Source organism: Genypterus blacodes, unplaced genomic scaffold (genome assembly GCF_046128005.1).
Source record: "Genypterus blacodes isolate CSIRO-AG114 ecotype Tasmania unplaced genomic scaffold, CSIRO-AGI_Gbla_v1 ptg000067l_1, whole genome shotgun sequence".
NCBI classification, from domain to species: domain Eukaryota; kingdom Metazoa; phylum Chordata; class Actinopteri; order Ophidiiformes; family Ophidiidae; genus Genypterus; species Genypterus blacodes.
Window position 1 is genome coordinate 10,787,501 of NW_027466879.1, and position 18,417 is coordinate 10,805,917.

At 43.9% G+C, this 18,417-nt stretch overlaps 1 protein-coding gene across 1 annotated transcript in view; it reads right to left on the reverse strand.

Annotated features, from left to right (window-relative positions):
- slc7a10a (solute carrier family 7 member 10a) overlaps positions 1-15,404 on the reverse strand; it is a 15,967-nt gene extending 563 nt beyond the window's left edge. Inside the window, exons 1-11 of the mRNA XM_076155285.1 lie at positions 15,210-15,404; positions 10,463-10,667; positions 9,580-9,731; positions 3,527-3,652; positions 2,915-3,068; positions 2,580-2,703; positions 2,155-2,258; positions 1,947-2,043; positions 1,697-1,846; positions 1,433-1,610; positions 1-521 (exon numbers count right to left, since the gene is read on the reverse strand). The exon at positions 1-521 is cut by the window's left edge and continues 563 nt beyond it. Coding sequence (XP_076011400.1) covers positions 421-521; positions 1,433-1,610; positions 1,697-1,846; positions 1,947-2,043; positions 2,155-2,258; positions 2,580-2,703; positions 2,915-3,068; positions 3,527-3,652; positions 9,580-9,731; positions 10,463-10,667; positions 15,210-15,315 — 1,497 coding nt within the window. The 5' untranslated portion in view covers positions 15,316-15,404 and the 3' untranslated portion in view covers positions 1-420. The remainder of the gene's footprint in view (positions 522-1,432; positions 1,611-1,696; positions 1,847-1,946; positions 2,044-2,154; positions 2,259-2,579; positions 2,704-2,914; positions 3,069-3,526; positions 3,653-9,579; positions 9,732-10,462; positions 10,668-15,209) is intronic.
- Between the last annotated feature and the right edge of the window lie 3,013 nt (positions 15,405-18,417).

An 18,417-nucleotide genomic window follows, 5' to 3' on the forward strand; every position in this document is an offset into this window, starting at 1 on the left:
GCTATAACCAACATTAGACATGCGTACATCTCAATAAGGCACTTTAGCACGGGAATTTAGTGAGAGAGTAAAAGGGGGAAGATCTTGGAAATGAAACCTGGAGTTTGCAGACGGAGGTTCCTTGAGTGAGAAGGAGGGAAGTCCTTTATGAAAGACGACTTGGCAAACAGGTGAGAAGGGATGGACAGTACCTAAAAGCCTGCGGCTCAACACGGACAATGCATCACGTAGAACCATCCGCTTCTCCTATACTGGGCCTTCGCCACAGCCCATTCATGCAGCATCTGTACAAGAACATGGCTAATACCATCTCTTCAACATTCAGAGGGTGACCAAGCAGGGTAAAAACGATGTCATACATTGGAAGTGCAAGTACTGATGTAAAAAAAACAAAATGGAATTCCTTGTTGACCGTGGTGCTCAGTCCTGGTCTTTGGAGGCAGTGAGGCTTTCGGTCTCTGAAGGGTCTTCCTGAGGAAACATCACATAACACACCTTCTGGCCGATGTACGTGGCTCTTTCTGCAACAAAACACACCACAGCAGGGAGAGAAGGCTTTCAATATTTACACTTTTGAAGCTTGAATCATCACTGAATCTTGAACTAACTTTCTATTTATGTCTTTGTGTTGCAGAGTTCCTAAGAGGCTGTTTTCAATTTGCACCAATCAGAGAGTGAGGCCAGCTCGTTCATGCAAGGCTTTCAAACCCAGGGCAATAAAACAACATGCGTACGGTCAGCTGGTCATGGAGAGCATTTTCTGAGAAACCATTGTTAAGAGAGAGTTTAGTCACCTCCAGGTGTAGAATGGACTAGTATTCTCTTCCCAGTAGAAATTATGCAGCTGATAATACTGAGGGGTCGGGGTCACAATACACTGACAATAGACGGGGCAAACCCCCTTTATGCTGAGCCTCCCGGGCTTCTTTCTTGGAGCCGGGCCAGGGTGACAGAGAGCTGGTGGCCCCCCACATGCCACACAATACCACATATTCCTCCAGTAGTGTATCAAGAACAACCTCTCAACATGGAGCAGTACATGATACGAGAGCAATTAGTATATTAGTTAAGTCCTGTAGTTATTTAGTTCATTATGTATGATGACAGCAAAGGAAATAACCAGGGGCAGACCTCCTCATTTTATTCAATCAATTTGAATTTGAAGATTTAAAGCTTTGACGCATTTTCTGACCTGTGCTTAATTTGCGTAAATGGTATTTTCTTGTTTTCTTGTGTTCAGTCACATCACTTAAGATAGAGTTTTGTATTTCACAGTTTAAAATGTCCAAACATGTCCTTCCCTGCTAATTTGATTATACAGTAACAGTAAAGAAACAGACTTATGAAGGAGGCATTACAGGAGTTAGTCTATTGATGAGCTGCGACTGATTAGCGTCAACATGTGGCTACGGAAATTGATTTCCCAACTCACCGACTGCTCTTGAGATCCATTTGGGTTTGTTTTTCCAGTGAACGCCCACAAAGTAAACGGGGACACCAGTCAGCATGATGACCATTCCCAGACCACACACCACTGGTTCAGAGTACAGACTGAAGCACAGCAACACCGCCCAGAACAACAAGTAGCTGATGGGGATCAGCATGTTGACCTGAACAACAACACAGTCATGGCATCTTCAGTTCAGTGGGGTGAGAGTTTCTGAATGTCTCCTATGAGGTGCAGACTTTGTCGTACCTTGATCGGCCTGTACAGGTTGGGCTTCTTCTTGCGGAGGTAGAGGAGGGCGGCGATGGTCACCCCGTAAGACAGGTAGTTGATGAAGGACACGTAGTTGATCAGGTTGTGTGTCTCTCCGATACACAGGATAACTATGGTGGCGGTGCACTGTGGGATCACATGTCCATTTTAATGTCCATTTCAAACTGACTGGAAACATGCAAAACGGTTCATCATGTTAATGTTTGACTCGGTGGTGGGTACTCACGCAGAGGAGCAGGGCGGGGATAGGAGTGCAGTTCTTCAGGTGGATCATAGCCAGCAGATAGGGCAGGTGACCCTCTCTGGCCCCGGAGAAACACAACCTACAGACAGACGCACACTTGCTCTAAGGTTCATCGATTTGGTTAACCCGAGTTAAGTGTGTGTGTTTGTTTTAAGTGTGTGTTTTAAGTGTAAGTGTTCGTGTGTTGTACCTGGAGGAGGTGAAAAGGTATCCATTGATTCCTCCAAAAGTGGACAGAGCGACAGAGATGGGCATCACCCAGGAGAACATCCCCAGCAGCTTCTCCCCAAATGTCTGGAGCAACACAACAACCCAGATCAGGTTAGTGATCTATTGAGAGATCTACACAATTAATAAGCAGACATGAAATCATCATTACAGTAATACTGAATGTGATTTTGTACATTTTTAAATATACTTTCTTTGCTTCCCATTTCAATACTTTGTACTGTACGGGTTCCAGTTAAAAACATTTTACTGGAACATCTCACATGAGAAGTTTCAACAGTTAATTTCTCATTAGATGCACATCATTATGATGAGCAATAATAATAATGATGAGTAATTGAGGATTCCTCTGGGCCAGATGTAATCTGGTGGTGCAGATCTCCTCACCACTGCTACAGCATTTGAGGCCAGCAGCTCCTCCGGGGTCATGGAGGAGAAGTAAGCAATGTTGGTCAATGTGTAGACCAGCGTCACCAGCGGAATGGAGATGTAAATGGCGCGGGGGAGGTTCCTAATAACAACAACATTGAGGTGTTATTTGATATATTACTGCAGATATTACTAACAAGAATCATCTAGTTTGTTAGGGTTCAGTCACAACTCAGAGGACAGCTTGATCCAAGTACACTCAAAAATACATTCATGTCACAAATCATACAATCTCTCATGGAAAATGTTTACATTTCAACCTTAAACACTACATATGCATGCGTGTGCCTTACTTGCGGGGCTCCACAACCTCCTCTGTGACGTAGTTGAGGAAATTCCAGCCGCTGTAGGCAAAGGAGGCCTGCAGGAATGCCAGCGCTATCTGGCCCACTGAGGGATCCTGGCTGAACTCAAACGCCACGCTGGGCTGCAGGTCATAGTAGTAACCTGGAAAGAGAGATTAAATAAGCTTAAATTGATGAACTTTCAGCCTAAAAAACTCAATCGTGGCTACAAAAGCACCAACAGCACTTATAGTTGTTACATATCCCAGCCATCATTTGTTAAGTCACCATTTTATTATTTAAGGTCTCTATTTGTTTCCTATAGAAGTGTGTGTGGCAGCTCCGGTGCAGCAGGGGTCAGCAGCATCAGTACATTTTAACGCTGTGATATCAGCGTGTACAGCAGCGAGGCAAATTCTCTCTGAATGACCTCATTCGATATATAAAGCTCTCATGTCTTCAGACAGAAATGTTGGAATGTTTATAATCTTTAAGCATTTAAAGATGAAAAGCTCTCTGAGGCTCTGGACTGCATGTCTGTCTGATGCTCTCTAGAATGTATTACGTGATTCTATGGATATATTGTATACACGTTGTATAGCGTCCAATGAGTGTGTTTACCTCTGCAGATCTGGACCAGTCCGACCACTATGATGAGGCCCAGAGCGAGGAGCTTTCCCACAGTGAAAACATCCTGGATCCTTGTCGCCCAGCGTACGCTGGAGCAGTTCACCCAGGTCAGGAACACTGCACAAACACACAAACACACATGCACAAACACATCAACACAAAAGCCTGGGGTGTATGACTGCCTTTGTTGATTATATATGTAGTCGTTTTCCATTTTTACTCTTTTGTTCTGGCACTTACTGCCCTGCTCTCAGGTTGTGTGCTGTGACAGTCTATGTCTCTCTGGCACGCTGCATTCATGCTTTGCTTTGAGTTATATCGTTATGTTACCTTGTTTGTTTTGTGATAGTTGATTAATTTCTCTAGGAAGACCATTTCTTGCAGAGAGACAAACCTGTGATCAATATAAATCTCACGTGCTGTGGTTGCAAAATATGAATGAAAGTGATAAATGTGACAAAAGCTAAGTATCTAAGTATCTGCTTAGAAATCAGTCGCCTGTGAGGTGAGTGTGTGTAAATCAAGCAAGCAAGTTTAGTTATATAGCTCATTTGATGAACAAGATCATTCTTAGTGACTTACAAAGGATAAGAGCGGATAAAAACAGATCCAACAGATGAAAGATTAGAATTAAAGATCTGATCCTTTGTCCGTCGTGTTCCCTATGTTTATCACTTGACGGCAGAGGCAATGATGTAAATGACACTAGTTTACGCCAGACGACATAACAGGAGACACTCGACACAGAATCATAGTTTGTCCTCCAGTCCAGGCGGCTCCATTTCACCGCTGATTCACTGCTGGCCTTTGGAAGGTGTTGATGGCAACCTGCTATTCTGTGACATGTGGTGTCACCAGCAGCCTCTCTTTGTTGCCCCAGAGGTTCACACTATCTGCGCCATTGATTTCTAATCTTATTATTCTGTACATTTATTTCTAATTCTGTGCAGTTATGATATTCACACACATGTACCAGCGCTCGCTCATGCGTTTTAGAACTTCTAATCTAAACACAATATGTCAACACGCTGTGAAACCCATGGTCTGGGGTCATATGTCTACATTTATGTGAGGCAGTAGAGAGCTTCAAAGACAGATCATGTTTCCTGACAGAACAGCATGCTTCCTGACAGAACAGCATGCTTGTGGCATCACGCACTTCCTAAATCCTGTTTCCTACTCGGTGAGTGTGTGTGTGTGTGTGTGTGTGTGTGTGTGTGTGTGTGTGTGTGTGTGTGTGTGTTTGTGTGTTTGCTCTATGTTTGCGTGAGAAGGGTTGCCCCATTTCCAGTGAGTGGCCACCACTCATAGTATTCTTACAAAGTTGATCTTTAATCCAGAGTTGAATGCGGTTTTTCTATTTTGAATGCAGTACTAGAAATACCCAGGAGGCAAATAAAAACGCACACAAGTTTTTAGGAAAAAAGGCCTGTAGGTCATGCTGTTGTTTATCAACACACCATATGTCAATATATGCATTCCAGATACTTCTCTCTGATGTAAATAAGGTGTCTTTGAATGGAAAAGTAAACGCCTGCAGTATTTCTCAACTTTCCATTCTGTTTGACTGAAGAAAAAGAGAAGCGATTCCACGCGGCCGAGTGTGTAATCTTACTGCGGTTTAGATCAATGAGTTCTTATTTTTTTTTGTATTTCCCTCGTGCCCACAGAAGCTTAAAAAGCAGTGAGTCAGTGAGGCGCTTATGAAAGTGCTGAAATATGCTGTGTGATATATTGTAATGTATGCAGTACGACTCAGCTGGTAACTGTGCCAAAGGACGAATCAGTATATTACACTAACACTAAATTATATATTATTACGTAAGTGGGGGATAATAAATGTGTGTGTAAGGGCTCACATGGACGAGGGGGCGGTATTGACAATGTCATCCATCAACAGGGCAAGGTTTCCCTCCTACCACAGAAATCCAAACTAAATGCTTCCGTTGCGACACACACACACACACACACACACACACACACACACACACACACACACACACACACACACACACACACACACACACACACACACACACACACACACACACACACACACACACACACACACACACACACACACACACACACACACACACACACACACACACACACACACACGATGCGGGTGAATTTTTGGCAGGAGGTCCGGGTGGCACCATCGCTGTGGTGTTTTATAGTTGATTACCCCACGGGTGTTACACGCATTTCCGCTCCCTGTGTTTCTGTGACCCCCCTTTTTCAACTTCCTTCTGTGGTGGCCCTGACAGGAAGGAGGTGCCGGGGGGCTTTGAATGTGACAGCGCAGGTAAATCTGTGTCCTGCTGTCAGGGCCTCTATTGCAGGCGGCCTCAGCACTAGAATACTAAACTAATTACTGCTTTTACTCTTAATGGCTTCTGTTCTGAATTCAGCGTCGATTTATCAGAAGGCTTCAGCCTCGGCTTTGCTCCTGCCGCTGCTCCAGGATCTGTTCACCACAGTGGCTGGACTGGCAGTGACCTTCAGTGGCAGTGCTCGGTGAGAAATTAGTTGACTAAATCATGTTATACTGAGCTTCTTCAAATGCATTTCTTAAACACAACTTTGCAGGAGAAAGTGAAGTTTCAGCCTTGTGTATTTTTGGTGTGGTTTTTACGCGAGTGTGCTCATCAGGAATTTAGTGGATTCAAAAAAAGGCATAAATGTATTAAGCGAAAATCAGTTTCGAGAGATGTTTGTACAATAAATAGCTTCTACCTTACAGTAATTATTTTCCCCATCCCTGTGAAACGTGTCTTCTCATTGTTACTACGTGCTAGGTGAACAAATAGTACGGAGTAAGTCACTCCGTTTACATCTTAGATTACACCTTGCCTACATTATCCAGTCAACACGAGGTGTTAATGCATGAGGAAGGCCAGATTATGCAGAGCGGGGGAGAGAAGAGACAGAGACAGGGAGAGGGAGAGAGAGAGGTAATAACGGCTGCCTTGCCTCCTTCATGTCCTGTCAGTGTGTCTGAGTGAGAATAAAGTAGATCTCGATCTTCATCTCGAGTACGCAACACCAAGACCAGATTTGATGAGGCCAGAAAAGGCTTTTGATCTCCTTTGCCTCCTCTTATCTTAACATACCTCTACACATCACTCATCTTCAGCCTTGCCAGTCACCTGCTGTGATCACACACACCCGATCATCATCACTCACGCCTGCAGCTCAGTTCCCTCGCATGTGCTGCATATACCTGGACTTCTCCCTGACTCTTTGGCCATATTCTCACCTGCTGTCTAATCCGTATTCACTGCCGCCGTCCAGCAAAGGATTCCAAACTTCCCCACATAGGTGAACTTCATGAATGAGAGCAGAGGCCCAGCAGGAAATAGGGAGGAAGGAGGTGGGGTGATGTTTAGAACTTCTGGGCTGATTTGATCAATGAATGCATCCGCGCTGTCTGCAGAGCATTCACACCTGGCTACTTGTGATAAGACATCAGGCCGCAACAAAAGCACTAACGCGTGGCCCTGTTACTAAGAGAACATAATAATCATCGCCTTTGTTTAGATTGTAGATGAGTCGTGACATTTTTGTGGTAGTATCTTGCTTCTACGGTCTTTTCATCATGCCACTTGGTACATGCATCCTGATACAGCTCGACTTTCAGAGCACAAACAGACGCTCCTTTTGATCGCGTCCACTGCAATTTCCGCTAAAACGACAACGTATTCTGCTGTTGTATTGCAACATATATATAGATACACGAGTCAATGAGTTAATGGAAAGTTCCAGAAAATTGTGTGATTTCTATCTATCATCAAAGTCTGACAGAATGATATGATGGACAGCAGGAGTGTTGTGTGTTATGACTGGCACAAAGATCAAATCTGTAAATGGGAACATTGGGCACATGACTGCACTAACAGCTCCGACTCAGGCAGCCCACAACTGGATCTGTCTGGCGCACTGGCGCACACACACACACACACACACACACACACACACACACACACACACACACACACACACACACACACACACACACACACACACACACACACACACACACACACACACACACACACACACACACACACACCTAATGCTCACATGAGACTGGGGTCAGCATGCGATCACATACCTTCATACCACACAAACGTTCATAAACACCTCACTTAAAGAACCCATAAGACACAGCTGCGCACTGCAATATTATATTTAACCCAGTGATTCTCAATGAGTGTTTTCCCCAAACACACACATTCAAACACACACGCAGCCAAGATACTCCCTGCTCTTTCTTGCCTATAATGACTTTGTTATAAGTGGAACTCTGCCTTTTCCACTTCCACAATCGGACCAATGGGCTCTGAAGTGTGCACTCTGTCTCTGCTGCGGACAAATCACCATTCAAACTTCATTTTGTAACACCGAGCACTGAAAATCCTCTGTTAAGAAGTTTATGAGGTCAGAGCGACACGTGATAAATCAGCAAGGGCTGTAATATGTTTGGTGGAATTCCTTTAGTTTTCGCACATCAACATCATTTGAGCTTTGGTTCGAGGTGATTGGGGTTTCTGAGGGTCTGATTTGTTCTTTCCAGGATTGTGATTTTGAAGCTGCCCTGTGGCTTAAACTGGAGCCATAACATTGTTGCTAAAAGCTTCAGCTACTGTGCGACCATGATGTCCCTTGAGTGACATTAGGCTCCCCTAAAGTCTGAATGCCTACAGGTGACATGCCACAGCAGAATGGTAACCTTAAATGGACATACTGTCATTACTGTTGCTGACATAAGAATTTGATGTTTCTCTGCAGACAAACACACACGGAGGCTGCAGCGTCAGTGCGATGCGTGATGATGTGAACCAGAGAGGAGGAAGCCAACAGAAACGTCATACAGCCAACCTCAACTCTAACTGGTGAATAGTATCGCCCATCATTGACATCGAAGGTATCCTTCCCACTTCCTGTTTCTATTGCGTTTTGGTGCCAGATGCATCGTGATAACATCAGAAGAACAATAAACAATGCCGCACACACTCATTAGCGGTGCCCTCAAAGACTGGCACCATTATGGAGTCTGACACTGATACCGACACACACGCACACACACACAGATCAGACTCAAGGACACGGCACACATGCAGTGGGCCCCTGGTCAACCCAGCCAACAGTTGTACCATTCTGTGACCAAAAATAGTGGAGGTCCATTTGCGCAACACAAGCATTTGTCCTTACTCACTAATACACATGACTCCCCCCCTCTCCCCACCTCCGTCCAGTCCTACATCCAGTTTAGACAAGTGCAAACTGCCTGGCAGAGGCGTGAGCACACACTCTGCTTGTGCCACCAGCTATTTAAATACAGAGGGCTTCTCTTTGTACATGGTGTAGCCAGACACTGATCAGATCCAAGGATTGTAATAAAGCACTCGATTCAAAGGGAACCACAAATGTCAGTGACGACCTCCAGCACACAGTGAAGTATCTTATAAACATCGTCTACTTCTGAGCATAAGGGAGATCAGGCCTAACCTGCTGGACTGACGCATTACTAGAATGATGATTTTGCCGATTCTCATCACTTTCCTCAACACTCACATTCGGTTGGTCGTTACAAATGCTCATCTAAATTTAATCTGTTTATCTACGGATAGGCAAGGCGGCTTCATGTTATCCTCTTAACACATGAATATGTTTACAGTATAAATGACAGCCCTGACATAAAGTGACCTGTGTGTTGCAGCAGCTGGACCTCCCTGGCTGAGCTCAGCCTTGTTCTGATAAATCTTGTTCCCATGTCAGTGATTGATGATTGTGTTCAATGATCACTTTTGTTTAAATATATGCATGTTGTGCTACACCCTTCACTGATGTAACCGAGAGATGTTTCAATGTTGCATCCCGCTTAAACGTTCAGGTGAGGTGGAGACGCAGTGTTTGTTCATCGATCTCCAGGACCTGTGGCGCCATAACTCACCAGCAATGACAGCTTACAACTCAAAACGGCAAGGAAGAACTGAAGTGAAGCGCTTGGAAAGGGATTTTGTCTGCATGTGACTCACAGATACAGGTGGTGGCGAGGAGTCTGGTGGCCATGTACGGAGGCAGGCAGTTCTGGAAAGCCGGCTGCAAGACGTAATTAGAGAAGGTGAGAGCGATGACGGCCAGCGTGGTCGGATACATGATGAGGACGGCACTCCATAACAACAGGAATCTGCATGACAACAAGAGATAAACAAGCAGGCCGTTACACACAGCTCACTTTATAACACCTGCATTTATAGATGCAACATGCGTACAAGCTGTGGTGTTGTGCTGTTTTCCTCCATTCAGACTTCATCATCATATTGAGAAGAACTTTGCATCCTCTTGGTGGTCACTGTAATGTTTTTTTAATTAACATGAATACGTGTGTTATATCTGAAGAGGAGCTCTAATCCGAAGCATCACAATTCCAAAGAACTCACTTCAGCATAGTCCCTCTCTCAAACGGTCGTAAACCTTTCTTTCCTTGATTTTTGACTAATAGCCACACGGGGGTCACATGTGCTGCTCTGTGCACGGCTGTCGAGTCGCTATTGAGCCTTTTGACTAACAGTGCTGCTCTAAGTCAACTTGTCACGTGACCGCATCAAACTCACACAGCTGATTGGATCCACATGGGCACTGAAATGAGTCCGGCCTTCATAAATACTGTAGTGCTGAGATCTAAAGAGTACCAGGTGCACAGACTGCCTGTTGTATTTCTTACACATCAGGGAGAAACTTTCCCTGACATAAATATACAGTATTTTCTCTCTATGGGTGGGTAAAAATGTCCTTTTGTTTATTTCAATAATGCATTTTACCTCATCAAGCCTTCTCAAGCCTCAGTGGGGCACCAAACTATCCCACTGAAAGTGATGTGACAAAGTGGCACTGCTGTTCATGCGTGGCAGTATTTACCCCACGAGCCCGCCGAAGATTTCTGTCACGTATGAATAGTCTCCTCCAGACTTTGGAATGGTGACACCCAGCTCGGCATAGCACATGGATCCAAGGGCACAGATCCCCCCGCCCAAGACCCAGACAATGAGTGACAGCCCCACGGAGCCTGCATGCTCCAGCACTCCTTTGGGAGAGATGAATATCCCCGAGCCGATGATGTTCCCTGGGGAGAAGAAGAAGAAAACGGAGGTTATTCACACTTACAGGCATTCAGAGTGACAAGTATAAGTACTGAGAGGAAGTGCGGCTCTTCTGTGTTAAAACTTCCTCTGTATTGTACTGTAATGTTCTTTGTCTTCAAAAGGCCCGAGCTCTCTTTTTTTCTGTCCACTCAATTGTGTCTTTGTCTGCCCAGTTGCACGTGGGTGGAAACAGCGATACTAAAATCAAGAGATATGATCACGGCCCTCAACAAGTCCGGATCTAGTGATTGTGGCTGAACTGGCATTAGGCAGCAGAGCACAGCGGAGTGATTACATTGCTCAAGTGCACCGTCAGCTATCAAAGAAACAGGGTTTCAAACTTTCAAATACACCAGACGCAGCATGTTTGGTGCTGCGTGGTTCCAAAGGACACACAGTGGCAGTAACAGTCTTTGATGGTAGTCATAATTTTTCCATTCTCATTTTGATCCATGCTTGAGTGAAACTAAAACAACTATAATAACATGTACGCTTTGGGTGTTGTGTAGTAATTTCAGGTCTGCATTGGAGTCCCCCTCCCCCCCCCCCCAAAGTTTATGGGTGTGGCCCCGACTTTACTGAGGCTGCTAGGAAGCTGCATGGGCTGAAGCTTTGACTAAGGACAGCCACTTGCCACTCACACGGATGTGCTCATTCCAGAGAAAAGCCGGCTTCGCACATCGTTGAGCAGGCAAGGAGAGACCATTGATATCAATGGGTCCACCTGAATGCCATGCTGAAGCAGTAAGTGTGGAGTCAACTCCAAACAGGTGCGTATGCAAGCAAACAACCCATAGCATCAGCAGTAGCTTCTCCACTGGTTGACTGGAATAACATCCTAAAGGTGAACTTTGCTTATTTTAGGAGTGCTATCAACATATCATATGCCAATAAAAGTACTTATTTTCTTCTTATGTGATAAATAATCTCTGTTTGATGTGGAAACAAACATCCCGGTATGTTTCTGACCTGTCAGTCCAGTCTCAGCAGGTAAAGGCATTACAGCTTAGGGAGTTGTCATGGCCAATTGCCTATTCAACCATCCAGCAGACAACCAGAAACGTTAGCTTTCTTTGCTTTACTCATATATTAGATTTGATTCCTGTAGATTCTCGACTTCCCTCGCCACCTCTTGTTAACCCAGCTATCCTGTCTTATCAAAAGAGTTAGAAGAGGCTAAAAGCAGCATAGTTGGGTGATGATCCTGTGTGGGTTTATAACTATGAGCTGTTATAGAAGCAGGAACTATCTCTCCCCAGCTGAATCGAGCTTGACTTACAGTTGCACCTCCTCACATTACAGCTTTCTTCTTGAGTTTGTGCCTAACAAAAACAAATGGAATGAAGGATAAGCTGCTGATTAGAGATAGTAAAGCTAATTATTTGATAACTGGTGATACATTTTGCTCTGGAAAGGATCCATATCCATGTATGTTTGAACCATAAAAGCTTTCATAGGTCTTAAAGACTCTAGAGTCTTTGCTGAGACGTTTGGTCCTTGCCTGTAAATAGGGCTTGTTTTGACTTTGCTCACCTAAATAAACACTTGGATAAACAGCTGCAGGCTCAGTTTGCAGTGAACACCATGTGGGCTCTGCACAGTGTGGTGTCCTTCAAAGGCTACACAATTTATCAAAACAGAATTGTGATGAAAATGTACAATTATTATGAAAGGTGAAAGCAATTTAACTTATTAAATCATGTCTGGGCGGCATGTGCAAGAGGAGAGGATAACTCCTCTGCTAGAGGTGCACTTTGGCACAGAAATGCATTACCCAGCTCTTCATCAGAGAGCTTTAAGTGCAGGAGGCAATGCTGGAACATCACTTTGACCCTGTACTGAAACCAGAAAAGATAGACATCTCAAATTTTCAGCCTTAAATAAAACATTATATGATACATAAGGATATGCTCAACATGTTATATTTTGTGTATTTATGTACATATTTTTAGAATAATCGCAGTGTGATGTTTTGGCAAAATGGTGCAGCCCTTGTTCTGGTGCTCACATATCAGTGTGTGTTTTCTTCCTCTCTAAAGGATTCAGACACCTCCACAAGAAGAAGAAGAGACCCGTGTCTAATGATGCAGAGGAGAGGCCGCGTTTACCACTGTCCCATTTGATTGTGGAGGATGTGGTGAGATGCGGAGCGCTTACATAATCCCTGTGTTGTGTTTGCTTCGTCATGTAATTCATGCATCACTCAAGTCAGCGCTGAAGCATTACTGATCTCTATAAACTATGGTTTCCTTGCCCACATAAAGAGAGCAACATCACCAAGGGCTTCAATAGAATCAAATGAACAGGTTGGATAAACATACAGATGTCTGGAGAAATTCCCTCACAATGTTTGCGTTAGTATTTCTCAAGAGCTGCAGCAACGTTGGCATAACAGATGACTCACGACTTTAGATGTCTTGCATGAACCAAGATGGCATGTAACAGTACCGTGACAATTTGGCTTTATATTATCACTCTGGTACTAAACACGATTACTCATCCGCAGTAGCTTCAGCTGTTCATGATTTGAGTAACAATCGTAGCTCCCTTTTTATAGTCAGATATAATCAGACGAAGTAAGCAACTATCATAATGCTGTTACACAAAGCCATATCATATACTTTACAGATATACTTAGCAATTATACTGTGGGATATGTTCAGGATAGGTCGGAGAACGAGAGCTGGACATAGCAGTTACAGCAGAAGATGTTGGAGAAATGACCGTGTTAGTTAAATGGGCAAATAAAAGGGGAACTTTTACTTTTGGCTGGACACTATCAAGTTCTGATAAAGAACAATAGACTTTACCTTGGCTAGAAGATAAACTATGAAAAATGCAGTGTCGGAAGTGCCACACTGTTGCAGGCCATAAGCGGAGACGTCTTTCACTACATAAAGTATGTCCACAAAATGTGATAAAAGTATTTCATTCCATCATTGAAAGGATCTAAAAACTATCCCCATGAATTACTCCTATATGTATGTATATGTATGCATGTTCTACTCTGTATTCTGCCATTGCTTTCAGACTGTATCTCCAGAGAGTAGACAAGACTCACAGAGGACTCATGACTCTGATTAAGACAAGTCCCAGAATGTTTAGAATCCTCAAGCAGAGAGAATTCCTCTTTAGGACGCTGGGCGCTTTCTGGTTTGCTCAGTGACTTTGAGGTTTGATGTATTTACTGTGGAACATGTGAGGGGCTATAAACTGTAGCAGATGCAGGCAATCAAACATACTTCTAATGTGAGAAAAAAACTATAAAATCTTTGTCCTACTTCTCTTGGATCATATCTTCTCAATCTCTCCTACTTATGACAACCTGTTACGGCTGGATGAAGACTTTTGCATCTGAAAACCAAATGGAGGAACCACGAGGACTACAAGGGACTCATGGACATCACAGAGCCGATGTATGCTCACTAACATGTAGCTTGAACTATAGAGGTCTAAAATAAGATCTTGACAATGACACATTCACCCTAATGTCCCGGTCATGGGACAAGGACACATTCTTATATTATGGAGCCGCTTAAAAATGTAATAAATCCCCACTTGTTTTTAAGGATGTGAGACGCTGTGACAGATTGATGGGGAAAGGAATGAAGTGGCAGGCAAAGACATGCATGAAAGACAATCTGCTGAGGTAAATTATAGATTTACCAATGACCTGTGACAGACGTCAAAGTTCAACTCAATCCACTCATCCAGCAATAACATCATCTTTCTTACCTGGACTGACTCCAGAAATAGTGACATGTAATGCGACTTTTGCATGTGATGACCAAACCTGTTGATCTCACTGTTGGTCATGAACTAGAATGAGCTCCACCAGTGCACAGTAGAGCACAGTTCAATACTGGAAAAACTCACTCTCACTCTGTGGCTGCAGGCTATTTCCTGTCTTACAGCATGACTTTTATGCTATAGAGCGGTTAGAGACAGGATTCTAAGTGGAAAACCCTTGGGGGATCGAAACCCTGACCGAGCAACAACGCGAATCCGCGTGCCCAAAGATCCTCCCACAGTTTCAGATCGAGTCTCAGCTTTGTGAGCATGGCTTTCAAGTTCAGCATGAAAAAGATCCAGCCACGTAAGCATGCACATATCCAGACCGGCAGACTGATGCAACACCGCAGCCCGAACTGAACCTAGACTTCAGAGGCGGAACGTCCGTGCGTAAAAGTGGCCTCGCTGCGCGTACTTTGGCGCAAACTCAGTTCTAAAACAAACATACTGTATATTACTACGGTTTTGCAGTATAACCATACAGCAGACCGGGCCTGGCAAAACAAAACACGACTGAATGGTGATGGACTCCTTCTGTTCTATGTGCCATTTTAACGTCAACACTAACGAGGACCGCGTATTCCTCCCCCCGTTACAACTGTTAACCCAGCAGCCGGTCGCTCAAACAGGTTTCCCGGTTAAACTTTTCCAACGAACCGGCGAACCGGTGTTGTGCCGTGTTCGCTTCTCATACATGGACTACTTCATGACAAAATATGCCGTGTACTCACCGATGATAATAGCACAAGCGCTTAAAAGTCCAATTTCCTTTTTCAGTGTGACTCTGTCGCTCCCGGAGGAGTTTTTATCCTTCTTCCGTTTCTCTTTGTCGCCCATCTCCTCCGCCGTGGCAATGCGCGTGCTGCCCGCCTCGGTCCGGTCCACACACTGAGGGCTGAATCAGGCTCCGCTCTCTAGGATCTTCATAATGTTCAACTGATGAGGGGGGATATGGAGGTGCGCATGCGCGGGACTCACCGTTGACGCCTCCACCTTTGTCGACGTGCAGGTATGTTTCGGCAACCACGTGCGATCAGAGGAAGCAGAGCGGAAACAAAAAGATAAAAATGAAAATAAAAATAATGAAATTAAATACCTATTATGATTTTGACATTGGTCTGTGTTTAAAATGTCAATTCTGTACGAGTCCAATCATTTTTAAATATAAATATTTTAATATAAAATTCAGTCAGCCCTCCATGTCGAAGCAAAAACTTCGATCAGTATAATGTAAAAAGTGTTTAGTCACCGAGCCAATGTCTACGTTTTACCAAGGATATTCTTAAAATGTAAAATATGAAACAAATTGTGGCATCAATTCGTACGGCAAACAGCACCATATGCGAAAAATCATTCACATTTCTAGAAAGTAAATACTTTGATTTACTTTTTTTTTTACACTTATACAGATAATAATAATAATAATAATAATAATAATAATAATAATAATAATCATAATAATAATCATAATAATAATAATAATGAGAGGAATCACCACAGATTTGGTGATCTTTCTACTCCTATTGCACACTGTTGATGCAATATGAATATTCAGACAGAAACGGAATCCTGTCATCCTATACATGCATATGTCAACGTTCCTGTGTTGTTGTTCATTGAGTGTTAGTGTCACAGTTCAGTCATCAAGCTCTCAGTGTTTTTCCATTGATCCTGCCTCCGCTCCACTCACCCTCCAGGCACAGCCACCTCGCCAGTCTTCTCTTCTCACCTGTGCACACAGCTGCTTCTCATCACATGCAATCAGCCCAGCACATATATTCTGTCCTTGCCTGTCCCTGATTCCTCTGCTTTGTCTGCCTCCTGAATTCCCAGGTATCCTGACCGCCCGCCTGCTCCTGACTACCCGCCTGCCTGCTCTTTCCTGGTACCTTTGCTGGATTGACTGCCTGCCTGCCCGCTCGACCGATCGCTGCCTGTCACTGTGTTTCTGTGCTGTCTGCCGGAGTGTCAGTAAACCGTTGAACTTTACCAGTGATTCTGAGTCCTTTGTACTGCAATTGGGTCCATACACCACCCGTTACGGTAAGTGGAATTGTTACCTGAACAGTGAGCCACTCCCTGGAATCTGGACAGGTGTGCTGATGGGAGCAGCTCCTACAAACACTGTGTGTCTTCCTCCCAACCCTGAAGCTATAGTATGTATTCACCCTGCTTGTTTCCTGACACAGGAAAATGCATATTGAAATGTTCCACTAAAGACTGTGGATGATTGTTGTGACACCAGACAGACTGGTTTTGAAACACACTATAACCTTAGACTCTCTGTGTAGTGGATGCCCTTTATTCACCTCCTGTTGGTAGTTTAACAGCATCACCACTATCACCACAGCGATTGATTTTGTTGTCAAGTCGGGTGTTGAATTTTTACTAAAGTTGCATTTTAGTCCCTTGCTTTGTGTGTGGTGGTGGTCTGCCCTCCTCTCAAACCGAGTGTCCTTAAACTTCACACTCATACCAATTAATCAGATGACCATGTAGCCCAGAGAGGAGTGAGAGTCAAACCATGCCCCAGAATGATTAATTATTGCCCCTGTGGTGTGCTTGTTTTCAAAGATGACTCCCTGGTTTTCAATAAAGCCCCCCTACCCACTTCTTCTTGGCTTTGTCCGTACACTTCTGCAAGCCAAGATAGTGAGGCTCTTTAAGACTGTAGTCTTTCTTGGTCCAGCTGATCTGTGTCTTCCTGGCTGTGGCCATTATGTCATTCTCCCATCTCCATGGTAGTCTCACTTGATTCTATCTTCCAGTGCTTTGTGTCCTCACTGTCTCTCCAATGTTTTGTTTCTTTGGACTCGCACTTCCCATTCCCACCAAATCCAGGTCATAAATTTGATCACATCACGTGGCCCTTGTCTTTACATTACTCTCACTCTTCCATAGTACAATGCTGAACATCTATATTTTCTTTGGCCTCCCCGTTTCTAATAGTTTATGATGGCATGAAGATCAGGTTTGAGAATAAGACTTATTTTTGTAACATTGATCTTTCTCAGTTTCTGAGACTTGTACTTCCAGTAAATCAAGTTTGTTCTTCAATTATAAGACCGTGAATACATCATCAGTCTCAACTAGTTTCATTTAGTTGATAACCTGTGTAAGCCTATTCAAACGTGGCAACACTAATTCAGCAACTAAGCCAAGATGTTGGGTTCATTTGTGTTGGGTTTATTTGAGCAAATGTTTTTCTTTCCAGTCGACAAGATACTGCACCGGTTGTTGCAGCTGAAAAACAACTCGTACTGCATCCAGCAACAACAGCTTGCTAACGTGGTCCCTGGAGAGAACGTGTGTGTGAGTTTAGCACCACAATCCCCTTCTGCTCAATGTCCCTCCCACCCCTCAGCTGGTAACACAGAAGAACACAGATCATAAACATGCTGTCAGGGTTGAAGAAATGCAGAAAAATAAGAACACACACATACAATGTTGAGATGATAGTGATGATGACTTTGGACCTGAGGGACAATAGAATAGTACTGGAGAAGTGATAATCAGTAATAGAGATGATGGAAATGGTAGAGAAGGATGGAGAACAAGCAGTCTGTTAGGGACTGAATATGATTATGGGAATTAAACAATTTCCTCATAATTACTCTATGACCTTCACCTCTGAACCTCATCTGTGCTAAAAGTAATGCACCAATGCACCTAAGAGTCAGGACATGCTGTCATAGTCCTCTGTGACCACAAACAGGAAAGAAAGTGTTGGCTGCCAGGAGAGCAAACATGCCAAGAAATAGCTAAAAAAAGAAAGAACCATAATGTGGACAGACAGGTGTACGGCCTCACTCTCTCTCTATGTCTCCACCTTTATGTGACTGTCTTTGTGTGTGCGTGTGTATGTATGTGTGTTACATTCTACCTAAAAGGACCAAACTGTCTCTCTTCTCTGGACCATCTTGCTGACTGATCTTAGAC